General features: G+C 31.9%; 3 protein-coding genes across 3 annotated transcripts; all 3 read left to right on the top strand.

Moving 5' to 3' along the window:
* The first annotated feature begins 732 nt into the window (after window positions 1–732).
* On the top strand, window positions 733–2,481 carry LOC111290943 (RING-H2 finger protein ATL22-like). The gene is made up of 2 exons (XM_022882467.2): window positions 733–1,530; window positions 2,017–2,481. Exons 1-2 carry the CDS (start codon window positions 858–860, stop codon window positions 2,454–2,456), a joined length of 1,113 nt encoding a protein of 370 aa, XP_022738202.2. The 5' UTR covers window positions 733–857; the 3' UTR covers window positions 2,457–2,481.
* A 652-nt stretch (window positions 2,482–3,133) lies between these two features.
* LOC111290743 (mitochondrial inner membrane protein OXA1-like) lies at window positions 3,134–7,917 on the top strand. Its single transcript, XM_022882194.2, has 10 exons — window positions 3,134–3,292; window positions 3,504–3,999; window positions 4,547–4,637; window positions 5,334–5,381; window positions 5,556–5,614; window positions 6,145–6,220; window positions 6,328–6,459; window positions 6,560–6,667; window positions 7,200–7,254; window positions 7,360–7,917. The coding sequence occupies exons 2-10, from the start codon at window positions 3,527–3,529 to the stop codon at window positions 7,629–7,631; spliced, it is 1,314 nt and encodes a 437-aa protein (XP_022737929.2). The 5' UTR covers window positions 3,134–3,292; window positions 3,504–3,526; the 3' UTR covers window positions 7,632–7,917.
* Window positions 7,918–20,759: 12,842 nt separating this feature from the next.
* LOC111290865 (long chain acyl-CoA synthetase 4-like) lies at window positions 20,760–27,616 on the top strand. Its single transcript, XM_022882363.2, has 19 exons — window positions 20,760–21,255; window positions 21,884–21,947; window positions 22,065–22,154; window positions 22,288–22,344; window positions 22,473–22,521; window positions 22,740–22,816; window positions 23,069–23,108; window positions 23,371–23,465; window positions 23,976–24,143; window positions 24,444–24,554; window positions 24,639–24,726; window positions 25,062–25,128; window positions 25,551–25,626; window positions 25,762–25,879; window positions 25,994–26,239; window positions 26,329–26,468; window positions 26,781–26,963; window positions 27,109–27,228; window positions 27,345–27,616. Exons 1-19 carry the CDS (start codon window positions 21,104–21,106, stop codon window positions 27,390–27,392), a joined length of 1,989 nt encoding a protein of 662 aa, XP_022738098.1. The 5' UTR covers window positions 20,760–21,103; the 3' UTR covers window positions 27,393–27,616.
* The last annotated feature ends 59 nt before the right edge of the window (window positions 27,617–27,675 follow it).

The raw sequence follows: 27,675 nt of genomic DNA, 5'->3' as shown, positions 1-27,675 counted from the left end.
AAATTTGTACATGAATCGAAAAGACTGGATCAAGCTTGATTGGCCTTTTAAAATATTTATTTAAGACTCAGCTTGATTTATCGGATATTTTGTCCGAAATTTTTAAAAAATGTATTAAAAATAATAATTATAAATATTTTATTATTTAATATATTTTAAAACTAAAAAATTAATTAATTAATTTTATTAAACCAAAATTTAAAAAAATCTTTTCAAGACCTGACCTGAATTGAATTGAATCCATAAGATCGAGTTGATAACTTAAACCTTAAACAAGTGTTGGTTGAGCTTATGTTTTTTTTTTGTTTTTCATGAAAGTGAAAATTAGCTCTCAACTAAAAAAGAAAGAAACATGGAATATTCTTTAGCCATGCATCCATCAATGAGGAGTCAGAATTAAGGTTAAGTGTCAATTTGCGCTCTTTTCTTTTCTAAATAGTGGCTTGTCACTATAATGACGGCAAATCTTTTCTCTTTCTAAATTACCTTGAAAATTTAATACTTGATCAATCCAACTAAATTAAATCCATATCTGAATTTAACGCAAATCAACAAACGCCAGATTTTTAAAGTAAAATACGAATATTAAATCGTCAACATGATAGGCGCTTATGATTATATGGTTGATGAATACTAAGAATAGAAGAAGTCAACAATCTGCTTGATGCTTCTAGTTTCCATTTTTGAGTTATCAAGTAGTCCACATTTAATTTGGAGTTTTTGCAATGGCTGCTACATAATTTTTCAGAATAATCTAAGATGTTAACCTCCTCTTTTTTTCTCATTCCATTTGAACTTATGAATGCATAAAAGGAAAAAAAAAAAAAAGTTATTTTTTAGTTTTCAATTATCACCAAATGGCTATCTTAGAAGCCATCTTCATCTTCTTCTCCTTCCTCTTATTCTCTCTTCAATCATCAAAAAGCGTTGAAATTTGCCCTGTTTCCTGTGGGATTCAATTGATTCGTTTCCCTTTCCGTCTCAACAACCAACCTGATCGTTGTGGCTATCCCCGGTTCAATCTCTCATGCAAAAACGAAGCCCAAACTATCCTTTCGCTTCCATTTTCCGGTAACTTCACTGTCGTAAATATTGACTATATGTTCCAAAATATATGGATCAACGACCCTGATTTTTGCCCCCCGAAACGTCTGCTTCAGGGGCTTAATCTATCTGGTACTCCTTTCGATTTGCTATATCCTCGAAGCTACACGTTTTTCAATTGCTCCTCTGCTTCATCGACAGAACTACCTGAAGCAAGGTATATCTCTTGTCTTAGTGGCACTAATTTTTCCGTCGTCGCTGTACCTGCGGACCGTCTTGATTTGTCTACATCGTTGTCGACTTCGTGTTTGGAGATAGCAACGGTTTTGGTTCCACTTTCCTGGACGGGTTGGTCGGATCCTGGCTCTGGTATAAGGTTGACATGGAATAAACCTGATTGCCTGCCGTGTGAAAGCAGAACGGGGACTTGCATGTTCGGGAGTGATACGGGCCTGGATGTTGGATGCTCCGGTGGTTTTACCAATGGTATGTTCTATTTTGCAGTGAAACATGTTGCTTAATTTGATTAAGAATAACATTTTAATACAATTGTTCTTCATAAATCACACACCAAGTCCAAAAAATTTATGACAATAAACAAATAAGTATCCATATTTTCGTATTTATTTGTTTAGGATTGGTTTACTAGCTTCTAATTATTTGAACATGGTGAGGAAGGATGGAGGAGGTGATATACACAGTTACACACAGTAGGTGAACAAAGGCAAATTTCAATTTGCTATTGAGATCTGATCACCCCATTCGTGGGGCATCGCTTTCATGCACCTAAAAACACGTAAGGCTGCGCTTGAATATCAGAAACTTACAGCGGTCAACGGATCTGTGATAGCGAATTGCATGCCTGTTTCAGCATGTTTCATGCTTTTTAATTTGAGAAGATGCATGTATCATTATTTTGTTGCCCCACATTAGTACATTTTCCATTAACTTTTTTTTTTTTTTTCATTTTAGGTCTTTCAAGAAGTGATAAATACGGTATAATGTTCGGGGTGGGAATGCCCCTCTTGTTCCTCTTCGGCCTGGTAATTTACCTCCGCAACAAGGTTGACGATTACAACCAACAACATCCCAACCCGGAAGCCTTCTCCAATTCAGTGACCCCAAGATCAGAAAGTGTAGCCAAAGGCCTTGATGGACAAACTATTGACGCCTATCCAATAACATTGCTTGGTGAAAGCCGGCGATTACCAAGGCCTAATGATAACACTTGCCCAATATGTCTTTGTGAATACCAAGCTAAAGAAAAATTAAGGACTATTCCAGATTGCAAGCATTATTTTCATGCCATTTGTATCGATGAGTGGTTGAAATTGAATGCTGCATGCCCATTATGTCGTAACACCCCAGAGATATCTGCTCCCACTGTTTCATCATCATCATCTTCTTCTTAATTAATATATTTTCATTGTGCACAAATTCTATAGAACTGAAAATTCCTGTTTTATGTCTCCCTAATTATTGAATTTCAGTTTATAACACAGGGGTTCAATGTAAAAAACAGAAGTCTTCAAACTAAAAATACCTTTTCCCCGCATTTGCAGATTTACCAAACATTGTCTATTGATGGGTTCATGTTTTCACAGTGCTTAATTGTGCTCTGTTTGTTTCTACACTCTCGAGTCTTGATGCTCTCCAGCTATTTATTCCCTTTAATTTCATCATGAACTTGAAATTGTGACCATTGAATCATCAAGGTAAAAGTTGAAATCCCCATCAAGTTTAATCATGCACCAAAATACCATATGTAAAAACAAAATATTCTCTTTTTTTTTTTCAAAATGGAAAAAACCTAACGAACGTTAATTTGATTAAAAACTCCATAATAAAAAAATATTTTAAAAAAATTTCAAGCGACTAAAATATTCTTTTTGCGAGAAATATCCCAAAGGCCGGCAGGTGTCCATTGGCTATTGGTCTAAGGCCTTTGGTCAAAACAAACCCATTGCCCTTTGCATGAAAATTGAAAGCTGAAAAAGAAAAAATGACAATGGACGATTGGGCTAAGCTGGACCCAAAATTGTCAAAGGCGGCCCATCAATCTACAACAAAAGGACGATATTACCCTCGAGAAGCATAGATACGTTGAGGATTTGAGGGCAAAAAATTTAGCTGTAAGGAAGTAGAAACCGGGGAGTTAAACCCTGTTCTGTTGAAAGAGAGCCTTCCTCGTTTCAGCGCCTGACGAAACCTTCTCTCTTCCGAACACAAGAGATTGAAAGTTCAAACGGTGAGTTTTTGCTTCTTCTTTCCCGTATTATTTTATTTGATTACTCTGTTGGTTTCTTCTTAGTGATTCTGTTCGATTGGTAATAAATGAATCTTGAGATTTTTTTTCCCACTTTTAATATTTTTTTTCTGTATTTATCGTGCTTTGGTTATGGTTTTAATTTGATTATTCTTATTCTTCTTTTTCTTTTTCTTTTTCTTCATTTTGTTAGAGGAATTTCTGTTCTTCGTATCAATGGCGTTTAGGCGTAGCCTTTCCAATAGAGCAACCCTAATAGCTAGACGATATCAACCATCATTTGCCTACGTTGTCCATGAAGATGACCGTAAAAATCACCCTCTAAACGAGTCCCAATCTCAACAAAAACCTGGTAATTTTGTTCAACAAAGATCTTTTGGAACTGGGTTTAGTAATTCATCCTCAGGGTTTGGTGTGTTGTTCCAAGATAGAAGATGTTCCAAACTACCTTTTCTTCCTAGCACCGGCATCTCTTTTTGCCGGTATATGTCGACTACTAGTGTTGGGGAAGATAAGATTGAGCTTATAAGTGATGTTGCAGACGTTCTTAAGGATAGTGCTTTTGAAGCAGTGGCTTCGCAGGCTCCTGCTGTGAATGAGGTTGCCATTGCTGCTGCTGATTGTTGGTTGCCTGTTGCTGGTTTGCAGTATGTTATTGATGCAGTTCATTCTTTTACCGGCTTCAACTGGTAAGTTGCTACTTTTAATTATTTTGTATTTTTGCAAATATAAATGTACTGAGAATGCACGGAATGTGCAATGATAACGATTTCAGCAAAAATATCGCATAGCAAAGCCATTTTTTTGATCTATCACTTTTTTACATTATAAATGAGTTTATGAATTGTTTTCAAAATGAGCTTCAAACTATATACCTAAGCTATATTTCAAATGACGAAAGGGTGAAAGCATAAACTAAGAGGGATATAAATACAAGGATTCCTGTCTGTGAAACTCTGGTTAAAACTTACATGCTATACCACTCCATTATATATAATCTTTAAGGTTCTAGTCGAACCAATTTGTTATTATCTCTTATATGTGGTTGAATTAAATTTATTACTTGCAACATGATGACAAATAAATCCTGATCTGAATCTGCACAGTTTATCTTATGCATTATGTATCTTGTGACTTATTAGTTTATGCTAACCTCCAAGTTCTGATAACATGCAATGTTGAAAATGGAACCTTTCTTTTAATCTTTTAACACTATAGGTTTCTTATTTATTTCAGGTGGGCTTCCATAGTTGTGACAACACTTTTGATTCGAGGTGTAACTCTTCCATTTGTGATAAATCAACTTAAAGCTACTGCAAAAATGACGGTGTGTAATTTTAGTTATTTCTGTTTCTTTTACCCATCCTCTTGTTCTTTTCACTTGTAGGATGCTCTGTGTACTCCACTTATTTTATTTGTAGCACCAGAGTCTTTATACAAGACATTACTTTTATTGTTAGTATGTAATTTATATGGTGCCACAACTTGATAATATGTAAATACTGGATGATTTGATAATGCTAATTATGTTCTAGTCTAGTAATAATGCTACTGACATTTGGATGGTGTACTGTGGTATTTTGCCTTCAGACCTTGTCAATAGTGCAAAGGGAAAGAAAGAACTGAGAGACATCATCATATCTTCTAGTTCCAGAAACTTTAATACGCCTCTGCTTGACTTGTACATTTTTGTACCCAAAAAAAAAAAAAAAGTTCCAGAAACTTCCAGAACTGAGACATCATCATATCTTCTAGTTCCGGAAACTTTAATCATATCTTCTAGTGCCTAGCATGAATGCAATTGTATTTGTTGATTATTTTCCAACTATCCCATGTGCATGGACAAAGAAAGGGAACTTATGTTCTCTCTTAGATATTCTTTCTTCTTGGAAGTAACTTCAGTTTTGCAGCTTAGATACTTCTTTTTTTTTTTTTTTTTATAGCTTGATTAACAAAAATATATATCTTTCTGTTCATTTAAGTATTGCTCTGCTGTCTTTTGTAACCTGTGTTTATCCTGCAGCTAATGAGGCCACACTTGGAGGAAATCAAGGAGCGGATGCAAAGCAAGGTCCGGTGCCAGCTTCTTCTGTGATTATTATTTTGAACAATCTACTCTGTGGATAGCATGCTGTTATCTGCTGTTTTGCATACTCTTAGAGCATGTTCAGATTCTGTGGATGCTTTTGTTTCTTTTATGATAGCATGAAATAAAGTTTAACAATTTCTACCTATTTTTCTGCAGGGTATGGATTCCCTTACAGTAGCTGAAGGTCAAAATGAAATGAAAAAGCTTTTCAAGGAGTAAGCAACTTTTCCAGTAGGACAGCTCATTTGCCTGTTGAGAGTACTTGTTGCATACCCTTTGGTTCCATGATCAAATCTCTAAAATTAGTTAATTGGCTTTTCATACTATAATCTCTTAACTTTGTAATGGGCCCTGGTTTTTGATTCTACGGTAATATTTTGTCAAGTGAAAATGTGCTGGTAGCTTCACAATTATTTAATTGTTTTTAATTAGTCTATTGTGCTAGTTTTATCCCTTCCAATAACAAATTTGTTTGGGTCTCCGTCTTAGTCTGAAGTCATGGTAGGTTCTTAATGTTAGCTTTTCTCAAAAAATCTGTCTTGGAGGATACTACATGTTTATATTCTATATAAATGAGGTTAGAAACAAATGTCTATTGGACATGAGTTGTTTTAGATGATAGTTCAGTTATATGCCTATTTTCTGGCTGACCAGGAATGTGCTTGATATAGTGATTCAGTTAAATGTTTATTTAACTGGTTTTACCAGACAATTTCATTGGTTTTTTTCATTTTAATAATTGCAGATATGGTGTGACTCCTTTTACTCCATTGAAGGGGCTCCTTATTCAGGGGCCTATCTTTGTCAGCTTTTTCTGGGCTGTAAGATAAATTTTTTTTAATAAGATTCTGTAAGGATTACTGGTTTGGTCGTAGAATTGAATGTAGTACATTTAGATTTATTCCTAGTGACTTGTCTTTTTCCCTAGGTTTCAAACATGGCTGAGAAAATGCCATCATTTAAAACTGGTGGAGCATATTGGTTTGCAGATCTCAGTACTCCGGATAGTTTATACATCTTTCCAGTTTTGACAGCACTGACATTTTGGATAACGGTTGAGGTAAGCTACTTTGTTGTGGATGAAATTAAAGCATTGAGCAGTATTACAGTATGCCTTTCTATTGTTGAATCAGTTTTAATTAAATGCTCTATGTCCCCAGAGCAACATGCAAGAAGGTATGGAAGGGAACCCTTCTGCTGGAATTATAAAAAATGTTTCTAGGATCTTTGCTGTTCTTACAGTTCCATTGACCATGACTTTCCCAAAGGTATTATCACTTCCTTTTTTGGTTTCTGCACATTCTTTTGTGTGCCATCAGTTGTCAATACAATATTAAGATTTTTCCTAGTCAAATAGATCATCTGGGCTTTATATAATGCTTTCCCTTAACAAGCTCATAAAATCCATTTGCATTGCCTATTCTAACAAGCTGGTCAACTATTTTGCTAGTATTTGCAAATAGTGCCATCGGTGAGCTCTTTTTATCTCAACTAGAAGTGTAGAAAATTTTTAGCCCAAAACCAGATTTAAAATAATTAGGATGATGTTAAATGGCTTTCTGTGGAGTTTGAAGTCTTCCATTGAGAAATAGTTATCATAACTTGTGTAGCTTCCTGTTGATATTGAAGTTTTCCATTTAGAAATTAAGAATGATGATCATAACTTGTGGAGCCTCTCTCCTTCTCTCTCCTGTTGTGTGCGTATTCCTTTTTAAGTATTTAAAATTTTGGTGCTAGAGTTGTTACTTGCTGTGAATATTTACATGCTGATGATAATTTTCAACTCATTTATGTCCACAGGCCATATTCTGTTATTGGATTACATCAAATTTGTTTTCCCTCACCTATGGACTAGGTAAGTCCTTAAAATTTTATGTTTTCAAATAAATTAAACTTTTATCTTCTTGAGATTTATGAGTAGGTCTATCTATCTTTTCCCTTGAAAATTTTACTTTTGCAGTGCTTAAGGCTCCTGGGGTGAAGAAGGCTTTAGGTGTTCCTGAAATACCTATGCCACCAGCAGGTACTGCACCACGGCCTTCTATTGATCTGTATTCAGCTCTCAAACAAACTCTCAAACAAGCCAGAGCAGCATCAGAACAGTCTACCTCATTATCTGTTGAACCAGCAAAAGTATCACACCAAAAAATATCCTCTTCTTCGACTATCAATCAGAGGCTTAAACATTTAGAGAAACAAGTAAAGGGAAGGAAGAAAAACAAGAAGAGGTGAGAAAGCTTGAACCGCCATTAATTTCCACATATGAGGCTACTGGTGTTATAAATAACGACTAATATATATTAAAATTTGCTTCATATATGAGTTTTGTAGGGCTCGCTGTTTGGGGCCATAGAAACAGAATGACAGCGAGTTATTTTATGCAATTGAGTTAGAGAATTTTCTTTTTCCCAGAATTTGGGGGTTTTGTTTTTACTGATGCATTCACTGCATACCAGTAAGATTGGTATTGACCGATATATACCTCTTTAATGAACAAAATAAATACAACTTCCATTCATTTTCTGTTGCATAAACTTGTTCACGTTTGAGTGCTATTCTCCACAAACGTGTTGGGATGGTTTTGGCTTGCATTTTATGTTCAACGTCGGTTGACCTTCTAATCTAAGTGACCGGTTGAATAACGTTATTTAAAATGATCAAAATTTTATAAATCAATAAATAGTGATGGCAAAGATTTGCAATACCAAGTAATTACAATCTAGAAATCCAAGACTTTTATAAGCATTTACAGAAATTTTTTGGACTCCTTCCAACGATCACTTCTAAAATACATACCAATGATGATGAGGACGATGAATTAGGTTTATTTTTCTCTTTTTATAATACTGTTACACTTGAAATCTGTTAGACTTTAGGCTTATAAGTTTCACCAATTTGTTTTATAATTGAATTTCTAAAATAAAAAAAAAAATCATCACATTTTAATGTTGTTTTATAATTATATTTTTAAAATGCAATCGTAATGCGACGAAAATTTTTTCCAAATAAACTCAACCACTCTACTTTTCACTCTTGTCGAAAGCATATGCAAGTGCGACGACATTAGCCTCTCTCTCTCCCCTAGAAATCTGATAAAACTCAAATCATTCGGTTGGAATAGAAATGTCGTTTTCTGAAAATAGGATTGTGGTTGGTTTTCATCTCAAAATGGAATTTTATGCATTTTTTTTTAAAGAGAAATGGTAATGGTGGTAAAGATTTGTTCTCTTATCTATTTCCAAATAGAAAGATTCAGTCTTTTTTAGATAAATTATATTTTATTTATCCAAGTAAACACGTTCTGCTATAAATTAATCATCCAACTGTTTATATAATTACCTAACCGCCTATTTTAGCATAGTGACATTTAAGTTTCAAGTATTGTATAACTTTAACTTTTTGTTGACTGTATCTGCAACAGTATAACTCAGCCCCTTTCATTGTATTAGAATATTATCTTTAATTTGATTTTGCAGTTGTGTTATTGTCTCTTCTTTTTGCTTGAATATTTTGGAATTCCATTTTTTCCATATGTGTTATATGCAAGCATTTCATACTAGTCTTAAAATGATGGATATCAATGCTTTTTCCTTCAATTTATTTGTTGCCCAATTTAATTTTGAAGCCTAATTCTTCATTATTCTGCGAATTTTGCATAATTGAAGCAACCGTTGCCAGATTTCCTTTGGTATGCACAACCAAAAATATATGATCCCTTGTTTCTGCTTTAAACTTTGCATAATCCACACCTGTGATTAGTCTCCATCCTCTAGGCTCTCAACCTATTTTTAGTTGGTAGTCGATTCAGTATAACCATCCAGGAGATTAATGAGTGCTTAGAAACATGGTATGTGAATCATATGAGCCTGTGCCATTTGATCTTTTCTTAGTTAAGCCTAAAGATCTTCCATATGGTAGTAGCAGAATAGTTATTATTTGGAAAAGGCCAAACTTCTACTTCAATTTCCAGCTTAATGAACTGCCAAACAATTTGCCTTAATTGTAACAACTTGTTCCAACTCTAGCTGTTGTTTAGTTGAATTGGAACCTCTCAGACACTTCTTCCTTTTAGAACATAAATTTCAAGCCACGCAATTTATAATGAACCAGCTTTTATGAAAATGAACCATATTTTCTTCGAAAGGTAGGCTTGATTCCAGGACATTAAATCTTTGAATGCTAGTTCTCTTTCTGACTTAAGATAACAAATTGCTTTCCAACCAACTCTTGCTTCCTTAGCAGTTTCTGCTTTCCCTTTCCAGAAAAAGTGCTCAGCAAAGTTGGTTAATTTTCTGTATCACGTGCTTAGGTAAGATGAAATGTCTGCACCAATAACTATGCATGCTAAAAGTTACGGACTGTATGAGGTGCACTCTGCTAACACATGAAACTTGTTTTGCAACCCAACTTTTAATTTTAGCTATGATCTTTTTTATTAATGGAGTGCAATATTTTTTTGCGAGTCTTCTAGTAATCGATGGGACTCTCAAATATCTGACTGGTAGTATGTCAATCTTGAATCTAAAAGCCTGTTGAATCTAATTGACAGTATACTAACCTTGAATCAAGAAGCCCATAGAATGCTTAGTAGTTTATCTTTGTCGATTTCAATCAGAAACAGCTCATTTTTAACACAATTTAGTTACAGTCTTCAGAAAATGTAAAATATCTGCAGGACCTCTTTTACTTCCATGACATAATCTAAGTTTTTTTTTTTTTTTTGCAAAAATTAAAAGATCATCGTAAAGCATAAATGGGTCAATTCAATTCTCTTACATTTTGGATGATAGATAAATACTCTATGATTGACGGCTGCATCAAGCAGCCTAGAAAAAACATTAATTGCCAAGTCGAATACGCAAGAAGAGAAAGATTCAGTTTTGCCAACAACTTTGCTTTGCTTTCATTATAACTTTTTATTTGAATAGTTGTATGTCTTTATGTGTGTACCAAATGAAATTAATGACTTTCATGGAGGCCAGCTTGTCCTCATGCTACGTATCTACCCCCTTCGACACTGATGTAAACCGGTTTATTATTATTATTATTATAGATAAAACATCTTTGAAAGTAAAAATAAATTAAAAATATAATAAAATATAAAAAATAAAAACACCCATTAAAAAGAACCTAAAAAAAAATCTAAAATTTTTTTAATTTAAATGAATAGTTTTAAATTTTAATATTGAGCACGCGAATATTTGATCCATCACGTAAATACTTGTATTTCGTGTTCGAACAATAGGTTCAAAGTCATCTTTTTTATTTAATTTTTTAAAGAAAAAAGTTATGATTTTTTAATTACAATTAAAATTTGTCTTAATTTAATTTTTTTTAAATGATTTTAAAAACACATTTTTTATATTAACCTAATGCATTTAAAATTTTATTTTCAGAATATTTTTTACAAAGATCAAATGTTGATAATAATAAAGGGATTTATCCTCGCTAACTAGATTAACATTATGTGTAAACAAAAAGAGTGAGAATTACCTTATTTTATCACTCATATAAATTGAAAACATGAGATTGACCTAAAAAATGCTATAATTGATTATAAATTAAATTCAAAATGAATTCTCATAAGAAAAATTGGAAAAGGCACACAGCACAAATTCGTACATATAGCTAAAATCATAACACACTAAATAGTAGTAATTTTAATCTTCATGGAGCATACTTGAAACCTAACTTTCTATTTATCTATCTATTGTGCCTTGAATCCAAGGTCGCCACCCACAAGTTTAATTAAAGGTCAACCGTCGAAAATTTATGAATCAATTTGACGAACAGTTGGCAGACATTGATGGTCATAAAAGGAGCATTTTCCCATTGGGCCAAAATCACAACTTTGATTGCAAAGGGATGTTAAAGCTGCGGTGCTGTCGACTTCTGGAACATGAATGGATATGACCCCGTCATGTTGAATCTAATGACAGTTAGTCAATTTAAATACTAGTAATCTATAATAACTTACATCAAAGCAGTCCCTATGGTATATTGGGTGTGCAACGATAGTAATGTATTTAAAAATAATTGAAAGGTTAATTTTGAAATAAAATTATTTGAGAAACTTCTGAATCTGTTTGATATTTGAAAAAACCTAGATTGAAGATGAAAAACTTTTCAAGACAAAACCATTGTGGAATTTGAGTCTTCCTCCTTTTCTCCTTTTTTTTTCCTTTTTCTTTTCCTTTTTTTTTTTCTTTCCTTACCGTAACAGTTTTAGTATCATTAGATAAAAAAAAATTTAAAATAAAAAAAATAAAAAAAATCATCACCAATATTTTTTAGAGTATGATTAATTATCCAAAAATTTATTTTTTTAATAAAATTATAAAAATAAGTTTAAAGTTTATCAAAAAAATAAATTTTGATCTATAAAAATTAGGTTGGGTCTAGGAGTCAGTTACGTGTAGAGAAGTATTAGCACTCTCATAACGCCCATAAATTGATACCAATTAAGCTTGTATTATTTTTTGTATTGGATGAAATTGTTTTAATTTAAAATTTAATGCTAATTCCTTTAATTTAAAAAAATAAATATTTGCTAAAACTCTTTATTTAGGAATATTGAAAAAATCTTTAAGTTAAAAAATTATCTTAAAATTTTTAACATCTAGGTAAAATTTAATGTAACTCTTTTCGCTTGAGATTTAATACAATATTCTTTAAAATGAAAATAACACTCATTGTAGAAGATAATTATTGGTGATTTTTCAACATCTAAGCAGAGTATCAAAAATTATTTTGTTTAGAATATTATTTTTTTATAATATCACAATTTTAAAATACATATTTTCTTTTTTTTGGGTAAAAAAATTTTTATATGAGAAAGTAAATGATGATATTATCAGGTAGTAAATAAAAATTAAAGACAGAGAATGCAAAATAGGTGCTAACAATAACATGATGACGTATGTATGCCAATATATGTTATGTAAGGTGATGAAATACATTTCAAAATTGGATTCTTAAATATAATGAGACCACATTGACTTTTCAACATCTAGACAGAACTCAGGTGTGACTATTTATATTTCAAATTCTATTTTATTGCTATACTTTTTTATTTATTAATTTTAATCTCATTGTTAAAGTGAATTAAGGACTCGCGAGAAAAACCTAATGAAATAAAGTTTCTTAAATACTCCATTGTCTAGGCGGTATTCGAGAACAAATTATTTTAAGTGAGATTTTCACACGTATCCTTAGGATTCTAGGATGGTCCTGGTTAAAGCTTAGGTCGAGGTTTTAAAATTTGAAAGATTTTTCGGTGATGATTCGGGATTATGTACCAAATTTGGGGTTTTAGGTTTTGGATTTTAGGGTTTTGAAATTTTGGGGTTTTGAAGGTTTATGATTTTGGATTTTGGATTTTAAGGGTTTTAAAAGTTTTAATTTTTTTTAGGGTTTTGGATTTTAGGGTTTCAATTTGAAGGTTTAAGGATTTTTTATTTTTAGGGTTTGGAGGGTTTAAGGTTTTGATTTTAGAGTTTAGGGTTTCAATTTTAGGGTTTGAAGGGTTTAGAGTATAGAAATCTTAAGGTTCAAGAGTTTTAAAGATTTTAAGGTTTCTAATTTTGAAGTTTGGAAGGTTTAGTTTTAGAATTTGAAAGGTTTAAGATTTTGATTTTAGAGTTTAAAGGGTTTAAGGTTTTAGTTTTAAGGTTTAGAGGTTATAGGGTTTCGATTTTAGGGTTTGAGATTTAGGGTTTTAGTTTTAGAGTTTGAAAGGTTTAGGATTTCGAGGGTTTTAGGGTTTAAAAAAAGGGCGAACATCTTTAAAAATTTCTTACATCTAGAAAAATTTTTTAAGTAAGTTCGGTTCTTATAATTTTTGAAAATTAATTAAAAAATTTCATATATTTTCTTTTTATAATAATTTATTATTATTAATGTTATTAATTTATTTATTGATTTTTTAATAACTCCCCAACATTTAGGCAAAATTATTATTATTTAAAATATGATTATATTTCCTTCAACATGTAGGTAGAAAAACTTTTCTTATTACTTTTATAATAATTTTATATATATTATTACTTTTTGTTTAACACTTTGGTTATTATTCTTTTAAAAAATATTAAAAAGAATTTGAAATTATTTTTTTTATTATTGTTGTTATTATCACCATCATCATTATTATTATTATTATTATTATTATTATTATTATAAAGTAACAAATATTTATTCTAATAAATTCTAAAAGTTTTTAAACATACATAAATAACAATAATAAAGCTAAAATTGATATAAATAATATATATAAAAAACAATAAAAATAAAAAAATACCTAAATCGAACCATTGTCAATGTCAGTTCAATTGGACCAGCAGGGGTTCGACGAGTGGTTCGGTTGAACCGACTGAAGGTTGGCTGAAAAGGGTTACCAGGTCAGTTTGCATGGATCTCGGGTTAGGTTCAGGTTACGTGTGGATCTCATCGACTAAAACGATGTCGTTTTAATTTTTTTCTATATATATATCAACTTTTTTTTTTTTTATTCCAACCCTCCATAAAAAAAAAAACCTTTCTCAGCCAAAAAAAAAAACTCTCGAGCTATGCCAAAGTCTAGTGTGGTACCATCACACCGATCGTTGCCTGAGATCATCATCGTGGCCTCCAACAGTTGTCAATGATAAAAAAAATGCTAAACTTTTCCTAAAAACTCATTTCAATCCTGTGAGCCCAAATCCACCTTTCTTTTTACGAGAAACAACCTTGATCGGCATAAATTAATGTTTAAAGTTTTAGTGTTTTTTTTATATAAACCAAAACTAATGTTTTTTTTTTTTTGTTTTTGTAGGTAGCTCGGCGCTGATGGTTCCTTGCCTAATCGACGAGGATTGTGTGTTTTTTTTTTTAATTTTTGGGTGTTGATGCTAGACCCATACTTCGAGTTGTTTCATGCCATAAATAAACTCGAACGCTCAAGAAATCTGTTGGACAAGTGGATTCACATCTCTTACAACCGACACAGTCTTCTGTTCTTGGAGCGGAAGCAATTTGCTTAGCTTTACATCCATCCCAAGGTATCATTTCTAACACATCGGTGGGGCAGGCTCGGACACATTGAGTACACCCTATACATGTATCATAAATTTTTACTGAATGTGACATGGGATCTATAATTTTTTGAACATCATAAAATTTCAATCTAGTAAACTTGTAAATGAATCATTATTAATAAAAATATAAAAAATATTTTTTATATTTTTTATAGGCTTCTCATCTTTATCTTATAAGATCACCATTAAGTCTTTATCTGAAAACTCAAACTTTATAGACTCGTAATCTTCTATAGTTTGATTAGCAAGAAAATCAGCTATTGCATTCCCTTTTGTAAACTTTTATGTCACATATACAATATCATATTTTAAGAGCATGACCTGTAATTTCACTATCCTACTTGATAGCTATGGTTTCTAAAAAATGTAACTAAGGGGATCCAACTTCAATATCAATCAAGTAGTATGATAGAGCATGTACTGCCTGAGTCTACAAGTAGTCTAAGTCAGGGCACAATATATTTTTTCTATTTAGGGGTACTTGGCCTCATACTCCATAAACTTTTTCTATAATAGTAGATAGTATGTTTTTTCTTACTAGTTTTATCTTTTTGTCCCAATACATATCCTATCGATTTTTCTACACTGTTAGATATAAAATCAATGCCTTCCTACAACTGGTGATACCAACATTAGTGGGCTTGTCAAATATTCTGTAATCTTTTCAAAGGCATTTTGACATTCTTCGTCCAACTTACCATGATTATTTTTACGAATGAACTTAAAGATTGAATTGCATTTTGAGATGAGGTGAGATATGAAACAAGAAATATAATTTAATTACCCCAAAAAGCCTCTCACTTCTTTTTGCATGCACGGCCCTGACAACTCTTGAATGGCTTGAATCTTATTAGGGACTACTTTATACATCTTTCACTAACTACAAACCCTAGCAATTTTTTAAATTTAACACCAAAGGTGTATTTGACTAGATTCAACTTGAGCCGGTATCTCCGTAACCTTTCAAAGAGTTTTCTGAGATTAGCAACATGATCTTCACTTTTCTGAAACTTAGCTATCATATCATCGACATATACCTTTATCTCTTTATGCATCATATCATAAAAAATAGTGACCATCGCCTTTTGATATGTGGCGTCAACATCTTTTAGCCCAAAATGCATAACTTTATAGCAAAATATGCCCCATATGGTTACGAACGTAGTTTTTTCCATATCTTAGCAAACCATTTTGATCTGGTTATAATTGAAAAACTCATCAATGAACGAAAAGCTAGAGTGCTTAGTAGTGTTATTCACAAGGGTATCGATATGTGGCAATGAAAAATTATCCTTTGGTTTGGCTCTATTTAAATCTCGATAGTCTACACACATTTTAACTTTTTTATTTTTCTTAGGAATTGAAACTATATTGGCTACCCATTCGGGGTACTTGGCCACTTCTTAAAAACCTGGGTCAAATTACTTCTTTACTTCATTTTTTATCTTCAGTAATATTTTTGGCTTTATGCGTCTTAACTTTTGTTATATTGATTGACACTCTGGTTTTAAAAGTAATTTATGCTCAACTACGTCTGTACTAAGTCCAGGCATATCCTAATAGGACAATGTAAATACATCAATATATTCTTACAACAAATTCACCAGTTTCTATTTCTCAATCGGTGATAATGAAGTATCAATTCTAACTTTTTACTTATTCTCACAATCTCCCAAGTTTAACAAGTTGACAGATTCTTAATGGGATTTTATAAATTTCTCTTATTGCTCTATCCATTTTAACAAATCATGAGGTAAATTATAGTCTTTTAAATCAACATTGTTATCAAGTCGCTAATGTAAATCGAATTTTCAAAATCAAACCTAGCGTTATTGCTTTAGTCATCCATAATGTTTATTATTAAAAGACCTAAAAATGGATATAATCACAAAGAAATATATATATTGATTTTGGTAAGGCCAAGGAGAATAGCAATGAAAAAAATGAAAAATATGGTATATGTGAAATGCATTGCATTCATCATTTTATTAGGGTAATGAAAGTAAGCCCATACATTTAACCTCTGCATGCTCTTGGGCAGAAGCAATTAGAATTCTTAAGTTCGAATGGTTCAAGAATAACGAAAACGATACATTATTCTTGGATTTTCTAACTTAGAAAATAAAAAAAGAACATCTTTTCATCTTGCACATCTTTCTCATCTGCCCTAATATAAACATGAAAAAAAGACTTCTTCTAATCTCATTGCTAACTCACTCTTTTCAACCTATGAAGGTCCAAGATGGATATATCTACCGATGTGAAATATCTCATACAGATAGGGGAACACCATTCTTCCATCAACTGATTTATGCCCTTTAAGATGTGTCATTCTCTTTTCTTTTTTTTATTGCATCATGTTCCTTCTATCAATGGCAGTAGGTTTATAACCTAAACCCCATATTTCTTTATTCTTAGTTATGCTTGGTGCCTTCTTGATTCTTTGTAAAAACTTTCCCAAACCTTATCCTGCTTGTCAACTTTTATCGATAGTTTGCTTGATCACCATACCCATAGTCTTTGATAGTTGAAGGATCGATATCTTCAACCTTTCTTCTACATAAGTAGCGTTTGCTACTTCAAAAACCCTAAAAGAGTATTCGATTGCTTCTTCTACAACTTCAATATAAGGAGTAGTCAGTGTTTTGGTCACTAACAAATTTTTTTCACCATTTAAGCAAACTTGTTTCCTTTCAACGATAAACTTTACCTTCTAGTATAAAGATGAAGGTACTACTTCAATGGTATGAATCCAAGGTCTTTCGAATAGACAGCTATTTGTAGGTGTTATATCCATCACCTGAAATAGGACATTGAAAGTATATGGGCCAATCTGTAATGGAATCTCTATATATCTTCAATCACTTATCTTCGTGCTCTATCAAAAGCTCTTATAATTATATTGCTATTTTTTACGTGAGAAAAGTTCATTGGTAGTTTTGACAACATCATCAAAGGCATGACATTAATAAATGATCCGTTATCAATCAATATTTAGCCATGGGGTAGGTTTTGCAATTGACAGTTATGTGCAGGGCTTTAACACTACCTCATCCCTTTAGAAGTATTTCATCATCATTAAAAGTAATAAAGTTCGGAGCTATAATATTTCCAACCATATGATCTACCTTCTCGATAGAAATATTATGTTTGACATAAGCTTGGTTGAGCACTTCAGCAAAGCATTCCTGCACAGCTCATAATTCAACAGCAGTGACAATAAAAAAATACGAGCAAGTAGTTTTTCAGCTGATCGATCACACTGTACTTGCTGTGCTTAATGACCTTTAAGAACTCATAGACTTTTTTCTCTGATACTAGTTTATTGATCTACACTTCTAGGCTTACCACTGGCTGAGAACCTTGACTATTCCCTATGTCTTCTTATCCAATTCTACCTTTGCCTTTTTCTGACCTTCTCTGACAACTCGATAGTGTAACACCGATCACTTTGAGTCATTCCTCCTATGCCTATTATGTTTGCAGTACTCCCCATACCTGGATTATTCGAGGTCATATCAAGTCCTCATATCACAACATCATAGTCGTATTTTCATAAGACTGTTTTATCAATCTGGTAAGAGAATAGACTAAGGACATAAATAATCATTGACATCCTAAGAAAGGAAATAACTTTCTTCATTGCGAGCTTCGATTTCTCATCATAGTATACTGTGAGAGGTTTGGGGATAAAAGACTTGCCAGAATACTAATCACCCATCGTATTCACATTGCTCTCATCATATTCATCCCAAAACTTAATGATGGCCACATCCATCAAGCTCTGTAATATTCATTAAGGAGTAAAGAACAAGAAAATAAGAATGACATTTGGCATAGGATCGAGAAGAGCAGTGGCAAGTTTTTGAAGAGGATTAGTTACCAAAGAATGTAAAGATGGATCCCCTAAAATTATAAAGTAATAATATTTTTCTCTGATGTACCTTTTAAACTTCAAATGCTTTAAAAATTAAGTATTTTATCTATCAATTAATAGCTTACAAAATTTCTTTTAAATATCACATAGATTATATAAAGTTTTTATAATACTTATTCGTAACAATAATAATAAAGTAAAAAATAATAAAAAATTAAAAATACACTACGTAGTGTGGGCTTCATTCTAGTATTATTAAATACTTTCTTTGTTTCATTTTTTTGTTTATTTTTTTAGATATGCTAAAATTATGTACTTTTTTTAATATTTAAAATTCTTATTTTTTATAATTTAAAATTATTTTTTATGATTTTATTTTACTTTTTGATATTAAAAATAATGAAATTTTAATTTTATAAAAAAAATTTTAAATTTTAATATTAAATACATCTAAATCAATTTTTTTTAAATTTCATAAAAATCAATACATAACAATATTTTGAGACGGAGGGAATAGCATGCACAAAACTAAAGGTGATCATGGATAAAACATTGTTTAAGATTCAAATTGATTCGTCCACAAAAATGCATTTAAGTCTTTTTGTCAATTTAAATTTAAGATCTTTTAAAATATATTTAAAATAATATAAAATAAAAATAAAAATATAATATTAAATCATTTTTATAAATTGGACATGATCCAAAACTTAAAAAATATTGCTCAAGACTGATTCGTCAATAGGTCTAAGAATCATTATACTACTATAAAAACCTCTACACCATTTGTGTTATGACTTTTACTTAAAAGTAAAATAAAATGACAATAATAACAAAAATTAAGGTTTTTATTTATATTTTTAATTATTTTAAAAAATTATCGATTTCTTAAAAAATTACTCTACATTTTTACTCACTTAACTTTTGTTTTATTTTTAAAAATACAATATATATTTTTTCAAAACATCTTTAATAACGGATGGCCCAAATTTTTGCTAATTAATAAAACTTTGTTTACTCTAATTTAAAAGACTAAACAACTTACCCTAAGTTTAAAAAAAAAAAAAAAATTTCAAAACAGTGGCTTAAAGAATAGATTGGAATGTACTTTTCAGTTTTCGTCACCAGCTGCCGCGCTGATATTTCAACACCTTGACTTGTAATTTTCTTCTCTTCTAGAATTGTTGACAACTAAAAAAAAGCATCGAAATCAGCATAATGTTAGACCTTGATTACAAGAGTATTGTTATGAATATAAAAGTATAAATATTTTCAAATCGTTCACATGTCTAAATAATATAATTAGAATATCTTAAATCCGAATATTTTTAGATATATGATTATTTTTATTACTTTTAATAATGTTATAGTATAATTAAGATTTTATCATTAAATTAATCGATAATTATATGATATATTAATAGAATTATAAATTTTTAATTTAAATGATAAAAATTTAAATTTTTATAACTTTTAATAATTAATTAATCATAAAATTTTGATTGATGAAAAACAATATATCCTTATCAATCGGACATGTTTTTGTTTAAATGTATTATAACTCAACATCATAGTGTAGACTTTTGTGGTTTCCCTTATTGTTACTCTATTTTGCGTATTTGTACATACTTCTTTTTGGATTTTCAAATAAAATTTTTAATTATCCGAAAAAAACATGTCTTCACATGTGGAAGTAAAAAAAAAAATTGTGTCAAAGACCAAAAAAAAATATTACTGCACAAAAAGAGTAAGTATATTTTAAGTTAGCTCCATTTTTAATTTTGATTTGGGTAAAATACATTTATAGCATGAGGTTTGATAGAAAATACATTTATCCCTCTTTAATTTGAAAAAAGCTCTCTTACCCTCCTAAAGTTTGAAGAAAACACACTGAATTTCTCTAAAGTGTTATTTATTAAATTAATTTTAAATGAAAAGATAAATATATTTTTGTTAATTATTAATTAATTTTTTTGTTTTCATTTTTAATTTACTCTAGTTTTTTTAACCTCAAATAACAAAAATTTTATTAGTTTAAAAATTATTTTTAATTATTATCAAATTAAACTTTAACTGAGTTATATTCTAATTCAAACTTATCCTTAATGCAATTATATATTAACTTGGAAAAGAATGTAATATGTTATTTTTATTTAAAATAAATTAACCAATTACAATTATTTTTAAAAAGTCTAATGATAAAAAATTAATAAAAATAAAAAATAAAAAAAAAGAAACAAAAAAAAATTTAGACAAATATTTGTTTGATTAATGGAATCCCAATTCCTAGCATTAGTTGCATCATCTTGCATCCTAAATTCGCAAGATTATCATTGAGTTATAAAATGGTAAAAAAAAAAAAAATGATGTCGTTTTGATGTGAACAACTACACTTTTGTATCGCAACAAAAAATTAACGTTATTCGATCAGATCTGAACTATCTGTTATGCCGCTGATTCAGAGTGGTCCTTTTTTTTTTCCTTCTCATTTGCTCTACTCTCTCGTCGTCTACCAAAGTCAAAACTAGCTTTAAAATTGAAACCTTACACTAAGTAAATTTCCAAACCAATAAAAAAATACGGCGTTTTTCGTCTGGCGGTCACCCACTGCCGCCTAATTTCTTTAGCACTATTTATATTCACAAATTTTCTTCTCCACATTCCTAAGGTCCATATACATATATGTGTGTATAAATATTTGAAAGAGAGAATATAAAAAGGAAAAATTCACGGCGTCTGATTCTGACCATTTTGATCAAATGGCTGGGAAGAGTTATATAATCAAGGTAGAGGAAGGGAAGGCCGCCAGCGACGGAAGACCGTCGATTGGCCCTGTTTATCGCAGTTCTTTTGCGGACAATGGATTCCCTGCTCCGATTCCTGGAATGGAGAGTTGTTGGGACATTTTCCGGTTAGTTTTTAGCTTTTTTCTCTTTTTTACTTTAAGCCTCTTGCTTGCTGGCTAAGAAAATACGGAAAATAAGAGGATGTTTGACTTTCTTTTGCTTGATTTCAGCGGACTTTGGATATAGACATGGTTGCTAATATTTGAATTTTCATTTTTGTTTATTTATTTACTTTTTTTGAAGTTCGGTAGGTATTTAAATTTGTTTGATTAGGTACTTTAATCTCACCCCGGAGAGGCGTAGAATTCAAGAAGCAGTAGTTTTGGAGATCATAAGATTTAATTTTATTAAGATCGAAGCTCGTTATATATGAAACTTTCGAATTTTAACGTTCAGACGGAGCAAAATACTGAGATTTCCATGTTTCTAGTTGAAAGATCATTGACTTTCATTCAACTCTGTGTAAAACTGTAAAATTAGAAATTTAAATGTTTACTAGTAGTAATTATTTCGATTTTTTGTGTTCATGTGATATGGAGATTAAAACTTTGCTAACTTCTAACATAGCTAATATCATGGAAGCGGGCTGATTGAACTTGTTAACTAACTGTAAGACAGCTCGTATTTATTATGCTACAAAAATGTGATGTTTTATTTATTGATAATGATTTGTGTTTCATCTTCTCCATGCAGCATGTCAGTTGAGAAATATCCTAACAACCGTATGCTTGGTCGCCGGCAGATTGTGAATGGGAAAGTATGTTGCTGCTGCAGATTTTTTTTCCTTTTTGGTTATTGTTACTTTTGCATTCTGTTTGTATTGTTGCCTTTGACTTTTAGTTTATGTATCTAAATTGTTGTGCTTTTACTGCAGGCTGGAAAATACGTGTGGCAAACTTACAAAGAAGTTTATGATGTGGTAATAAAAATCGGAAATTCCATCCGGAGTTGTGGTGTTGAGGAAGTAATGCCCTAACTTTTTTTAATTGTAAATTATTGTCAAAATTTTTATAACAAAATTACTATTTATGTGATCATTATCCACAGCTACAATTTGTGTGTTTTACAAATTTTATGCATTTTGTTCTTGCTTACAGGGAGAAAAATGTGGTATTTATGGTGCCAATTGCCCAGAGTGGATAACAAGCATGGAGGTATAATTTTCATGGTAGACATCTCCAGTTACATAGATGTCACTATAAATTGTTTCTGTTGAGCGTACTCTTTGCCACCAAAATGCTTGTTCCCCGTAAAGTTTACTAATGCAGCAACATTGACACAGGCCTGCAATGCTCATGGACTCTATTGTGTTCCTTTATATGACACTCTAGGTATTTCCTCTTGAGAACCAACAAAAGCATGCTTTCCAATTTTGTTAAATCACTACTTTCAGCAACCATCTTATGTGTGCTGTATAGGCTTCTTCATTTTTGGATACAGTGATAGTTTGTTATTTATAACATCTTTAAACTCTTTCACTTACATGTGCATCTCAACATCACATGCTTACTGTTTATGAATGTTTGATCCTTTGTCATCTATGTTGTAGGTGCTGGTGCTGTGGAGTTTATCATATGCCATGCAGAAGTTTCAATTGCTTTTGTAGAGGAAAAGAAGATTATTGAGGTAAGCATATTTACTTCTATATTTGGAATCCTTGGATTGTTATGGGAACAATGGGGAAGATATGCTATTTCTTGCAAAAATAAGATGTGTGTACAAAATAGATTTTTAGTTTTTTATCGCAGCATTTGTTTCTATACATGCTGCTCAGTTTTGTTTAGTTGGTGTTAATCTGAGAATTTGTAGCTACACAAATATATATATATATATATATATTTTTTTTTTCTCATGTAAGGTTTCTTTTTGCCCTTTCAGCTTTTTAAAACATTTCCAAACTCAACAAAATACTTGAGAAGTAAGTCATCTATTTATTTATTTATGGTTCCCCGGGGGGGGGGGGGGGGGGGGGGGCGCGGGCCGTGGCAGGGGATTTTATTCTTGCTACAACAATAATAACAACAAACTAAGCCTTATATCGTATAACTTTGGAGTCGGTTGTATGAAAGGCCAAAAAAGGAATCATGTTAGGTTGTAGTTTTAAATCTTCTTGCACTACTCACTTATTCTTGCTATAGTATGTTAGAAATAATTTATGTGCATGCATGTTTGCTATGCAGCAATTGTTAGCTTTGGAAAGGTAACACCCGAGCAGAAGGCAGAAGCTGAGAAGCAAGGTTTGGCAATATATCCTTGGGAGGAATTTTTGCAATTGGTAGGCTACTTGCTTTGTTATTTTTTCTCTTGAATTTATCTGTAAATAATTTTATACTGCTGAAGTTATTGTGTCATTTTTAGCAGACTGCCAGTCCTGTTAGTTATGAGTTCAGAGAAAGGTATCTACCTCTAGAAAAACATGTTTCTATCGGTGTTTTAATATGAACAAAGGATTTCTTACATTTTCATGCATGGTCCTATATCTTTTGTTCTTGGAATCTGGGAGTAATTTCTCATAGTTTTCTGAACTGTTGACTAGCAACAATGACCTATCAACTTGATAATTTTAGCATCTTGACTCTACAAGCATGTGAGTTGGCATTTTCTTTGTATTCATTTTGATTGAGGATCCTAAAGCAATTGTTTTATAGATATTATTTTGTAACCGTGTGTCATGTATATTTGATAATTGTTTGATTTGCTTCTTTATTGTTAATTACATTTACTGGATTTTAACTTATAGATGACTGTTGGTTCTGATTTAAGTTCTGATGTCTGTTTCTTGCAGGGAGAAAATAAACAATTTGATCTTCCGGTGAAGAAGAAAAGTGATATCTGCACAATAATGTATACTAGTGGAACAACTGGTGATCCCAAGGGAGTATTGATTTCAAATGATAGTATCGTTACTCTTATAGCAGGGGTAAAACGCCTGCTAGGGCGTGTAAATGAACAGGTGATCTTTTCATTTACTATCCCGATTCCAAGACAAATCATCTCACAAGTCACTTCATTTGACCTGTCTTTTTTTCTTCCCACACTAAATTTTGATGGATGATATTCTCTTTTTTGCTTTCTCTCCTTCATTTGTTTGTTTCTTGTGAAATTTTTCATTTGTATCCCAATTCCAAGACAAATCATTTCATCAATCACATCATTTGACCTGTCTTTTCTCTTCCCACACTAATTTTGATGTATGATATTATCTGTTTTGCATTCTCTCCCTCATTTGTTTGTTGCTTGTGAAATTTTACAGTTGACAGAGAAGGATGTATATATTTCTTATCTTCCTCTTGCACATATCTTTGACCGGGTGATTGAGGAGTTATTTATTTCACATGGTGCCTCAATAGGATTCTGGCGTGGGGTGAGCATGATTATTTGATATTGTGTCAACAAATAAGAGTTTATTCTATTCAAATCAGTAAGTGCTTATTTGTTGCAACTTCAGGACGTGAAACTATTGGTTGAAGATATTGGAGAGCTAAAGCCAAGTATCTTCTGTGCTGTTCCTCGTGTGTTAGATAGAATCTATTCAGGTTAACTTTCTTATATTCCTGAATGTTCTGAGATTGATTTCCAGCATTTTTCTAAGCATGTATAAAGTTATTGAAGGGGTTTTTTGAATCTGCGATAGGCAATGTCATTTTTTGGGTTGTTTGTGAAGGTTACAGTAAGCAACCTGGAACATTTACTTGCTGGAAAATTTGTCCTAATTTATTTATTTTCTCTTGGGGGTGGAAATCTCATTGCTAAATTCTTGCTCTAAGTTGAGTAAATGTACTATGTCCTTTTTAGCATATATATAAACAAACGAAATGAACTGCAATGCATTTTCAGCTGTGAGACTGGCATAACCTTTGCACATTATCAGGTTTACTACAGAAGATTTCTGGGGGAAGCTTGTTGAAAAAGAAATTGTTTGATGTGGCATACTCATAGTAAGTTACTTTCTAATTTTCAGTTTGCTTATGTGAAGCAGTTCATTGTTATCTGCTGACTGCCAATAAATAATGAGTAAAAATAGGGTTAGTTAAGGAAATCAGTTTCACCACCACAGACTCACTGAAATAAAGAGTAAAGGATTTTGGCTTTCTGTACACTAGACTAGGCCATCTTCTTCCTTGTAGACAAAACTAGAATTATCTCAATCCTTTTGGGCATTAAACTTTATCATGAGCTTTTGAATTAGTTGATATTTATTTGCAGTTTGTCCTTATATTTCTTGTTACTGTGTTTAGCAGAGTTACCTAATCAAGATTATGGTCTGTTGAGTTTGGTTTTACTAATTCCTGTTGATGCCTGTTGATTTTCGTATTTCTGCATTACTTTTTGATTCTGACATCTGTGGTAACCCCTACAGCAAATTCTATAACATGAGGAAGGGCCGCAAACATGGAGATGCATCTCCAATTTGTGATAAAGTTGTATTTAGTAAGGTGATGAAAGTCTTCATTGGTATATAATACACACAAGGCTCCTTGCATACAGATGAAAAGTGAATTGAACCACATTACCTGCAAAACAAATCTTGTTGACTACTTGAATCTCATGTTGAGTTGTAATTTTCTCAGGTAAAGCAAGGATTGGGAGGGAATGTGCGGCTTATTCTATCTGGAGCAGCACCTCTTTCTGCTCATGTGGAAGAGTTCCTGCGAGTGGTGGCATGTTGTCATGTTCTGCAAGGATATGGTATACTGACTTTGAAATTAGCCTTTGTGCTTTTGATAATTCCTTTTTCTTTACTGATCATGCACACTTGATGCAACATGGACATTGATCAATTTTATATTGATCTGAATGTAGGTCTGACAGAGACTTGTGCGGGGACTTTTGTCTCATTACCTAATGAATTGTCAATGCTTGGTACTGTGGGGCCTCCAGTACCAAATGTAGATATATGCCTGGAATCTGTTCCTGAAATGAATTATGATGCATTTGCAAGCCCGCCATGTGGGGAAATTTGTATCAAGGGAAATACCCTATTCTCAGGCTACTACAAACGTGAAGACCTTACCAATGAGGTCATGATTGATGGGTGGTTCCACACAGGTCTGCTGATACTTGTTTCTTCTTAAGTTGAGGTTCTCTGTATCCTTTGTTTATCTCCAAGTTGACGCCCTTTCATCTTTGTGCATTAGGGGATATCGGTGAGTGGCAACCAAATGGAAGCATGAAAATTATTGATCGAAAGAAGAACATTTTTAAGCTTTCACAAGGGGAATATGTTGCAGTCGAGAACCTGGAGAATGTTTATGGTCTTGTGTCTGATATTGATTCGGTATGCCGTTAGATGAACTGGATCTTGGAATTAAATGTTAAATTGACATTGAATATGTTAGGAAATTGAACATTCTCTTTCTGATATCCATGCTATGATTGCATTCGTTGGTTAGCTCTATATTTCAACTCTTTATCATTGATGTTAGTAACAATAATTGCTGCAGAGAGTGTAGAAATTTGTTGTAGAACTTCCTATGGTCGCTAAATTGGATTTATTTTTTCGTGATTATAATGACACTTGATGTTTATTTTACCTGCTGGGGATTGGCATTCTTTTAACTTGGCAGTTATTGTGCTTTATCAATTTCAGATATGGATTTATGGGAACAGCTTTGAGTCATTCCTTGTTGCTGTTGTTAACCCCAATAAGCAAGCACTTGAAAGCTGGGCTGCCGGGAATGGTGTAAGTGGTGACTTTGATTCCATCTGTCAAAATCCCAAGGCCAAAGAGTTCATTCTTGGGGAGCTCTCTAAGATTGGCAAAGAGAAAAAGGTTTCTTATTTCATGGTTCTTGTACTTTAATTATTTCAAATTTCATGAAATATGAGTTCACCACTATTAAAGTAAATACTTTTTCTTTATGACGAATAGGAAAGAAAATGGAAATTAAATTTTTATTATCCTTGTTGTTACACAGCTGAAAGGTTTTGAATTTATAAAAGCTGTCCATCTTGACCCTGAGCCATTCGACATGGAACGCGACCTTCTTACCCCAACGTATAAGAAGAAGAGGCCTCAATTGCTTAAATATTATCAGGTACCTATTTTTCTTCTTTATTTTTGGTTGGGCTTCTTTTGTTTAAGTTTTGTATCTCTCTAGCCCGTGCACGCACTGGAATTTGCCCGTTCACTGATCAAAATCTTTGGATGCAGAGTGTGATCGACAACATGTACAAGAGTGCAAACAAGCGAAATGCATGACAAAATACTTCCAATGGAATCCTAAAGGGCCAATGGGATGGTTCTGCGGTTCAGATACTTGTAGAAGTTACGCTTTCTTTCCTTTTGGTTTGGACTGTAAAAATATGGTTTCTTCATATTCAAAAATTGTTTATCCAAATGCAATTCCCTTCCATGGAGCTGCGGGAAACGTCACACATGCACATATTACGTCATTTTTTAATACAATCCAAAATTTTTCAAAACTCATGTTTTTTATATAGAAATGTGATATTTGAAAAGACAAAACATGTATTTATTAGCT

The sequence above is a fragment of the Durio zibethinus genome, chromosome 11 (genome assembly GCF_047325235.1).
Source record: "Durio zibethinus cultivar Kanyao isolate XHJ-2024 chromosome 11, ASM4732523v1, whole genome shotgun sequence".
Lineage (NCBI taxonomy): Eukaryota > Viridiplantae > Streptophyta > Magnoliopsida > Malvales > Malvaceae > Durio > Durio zibethinus.
This window is presented reverse-complemented; position numbering and strand designations above follow the sequence as displayed.

Coding starts and splice junctions, on each gene's coding strand:
- LOC111290943 (XM_022882467.2), top strand. CDS start 858: ATGGCTATCTTAGAAGCCATCTTCATCTTCTTCTCCTTCCTCTTATTC. Junction 1,531..2,016: donor CTCCGGTGGTTTTACCAATG/GTATGTTCTATT, acceptor TTTTCATTTTAG/GTCTTTCAAGAAGTGATAAA.
- LOC111290743 (XM_022882194.2), top strand. CDS start 3,527: ATGGCGTTTAGGCGTAGCCTTTCCAATAGAGCAACCCTAATAGCTAGA. Junction 4,638..5,333: donor AAGCTACTGCAAAAATGACG/GTGTGTAATTTT, acceptor TTTATCCTGCAG/CTAATGAGGCCACACTTGGA. Junction 5,382..5,555: donor AGGAGCGGATGCAAAGCAAG/GTCCGGTGCCAG, acceptor ATTTTTCTGCAG/GGTATGGATTCCCTTACAGT.
- LOC111290865 (XM_022882363.2), top strand. CDS start 21,104: ATGGCTGGGAAGAGTTATATAATCAAGGTAGAGGAAGGGAAGGCCGCC. Junction 24,144..24,443: donor TAGGGCGTGTAAATGAACAG/GTGATCTTTTCA, acceptor GAAATTTTACAG/TTGACAGAGAAGGATGTATA. Junction 26,964..27,108: donor AGATTGGCAAAGAGAAAAAG/GTTTCTTATTTC, acceptor GTTGTTACACAG/CTGAAAGGTTTTGAATTTAT.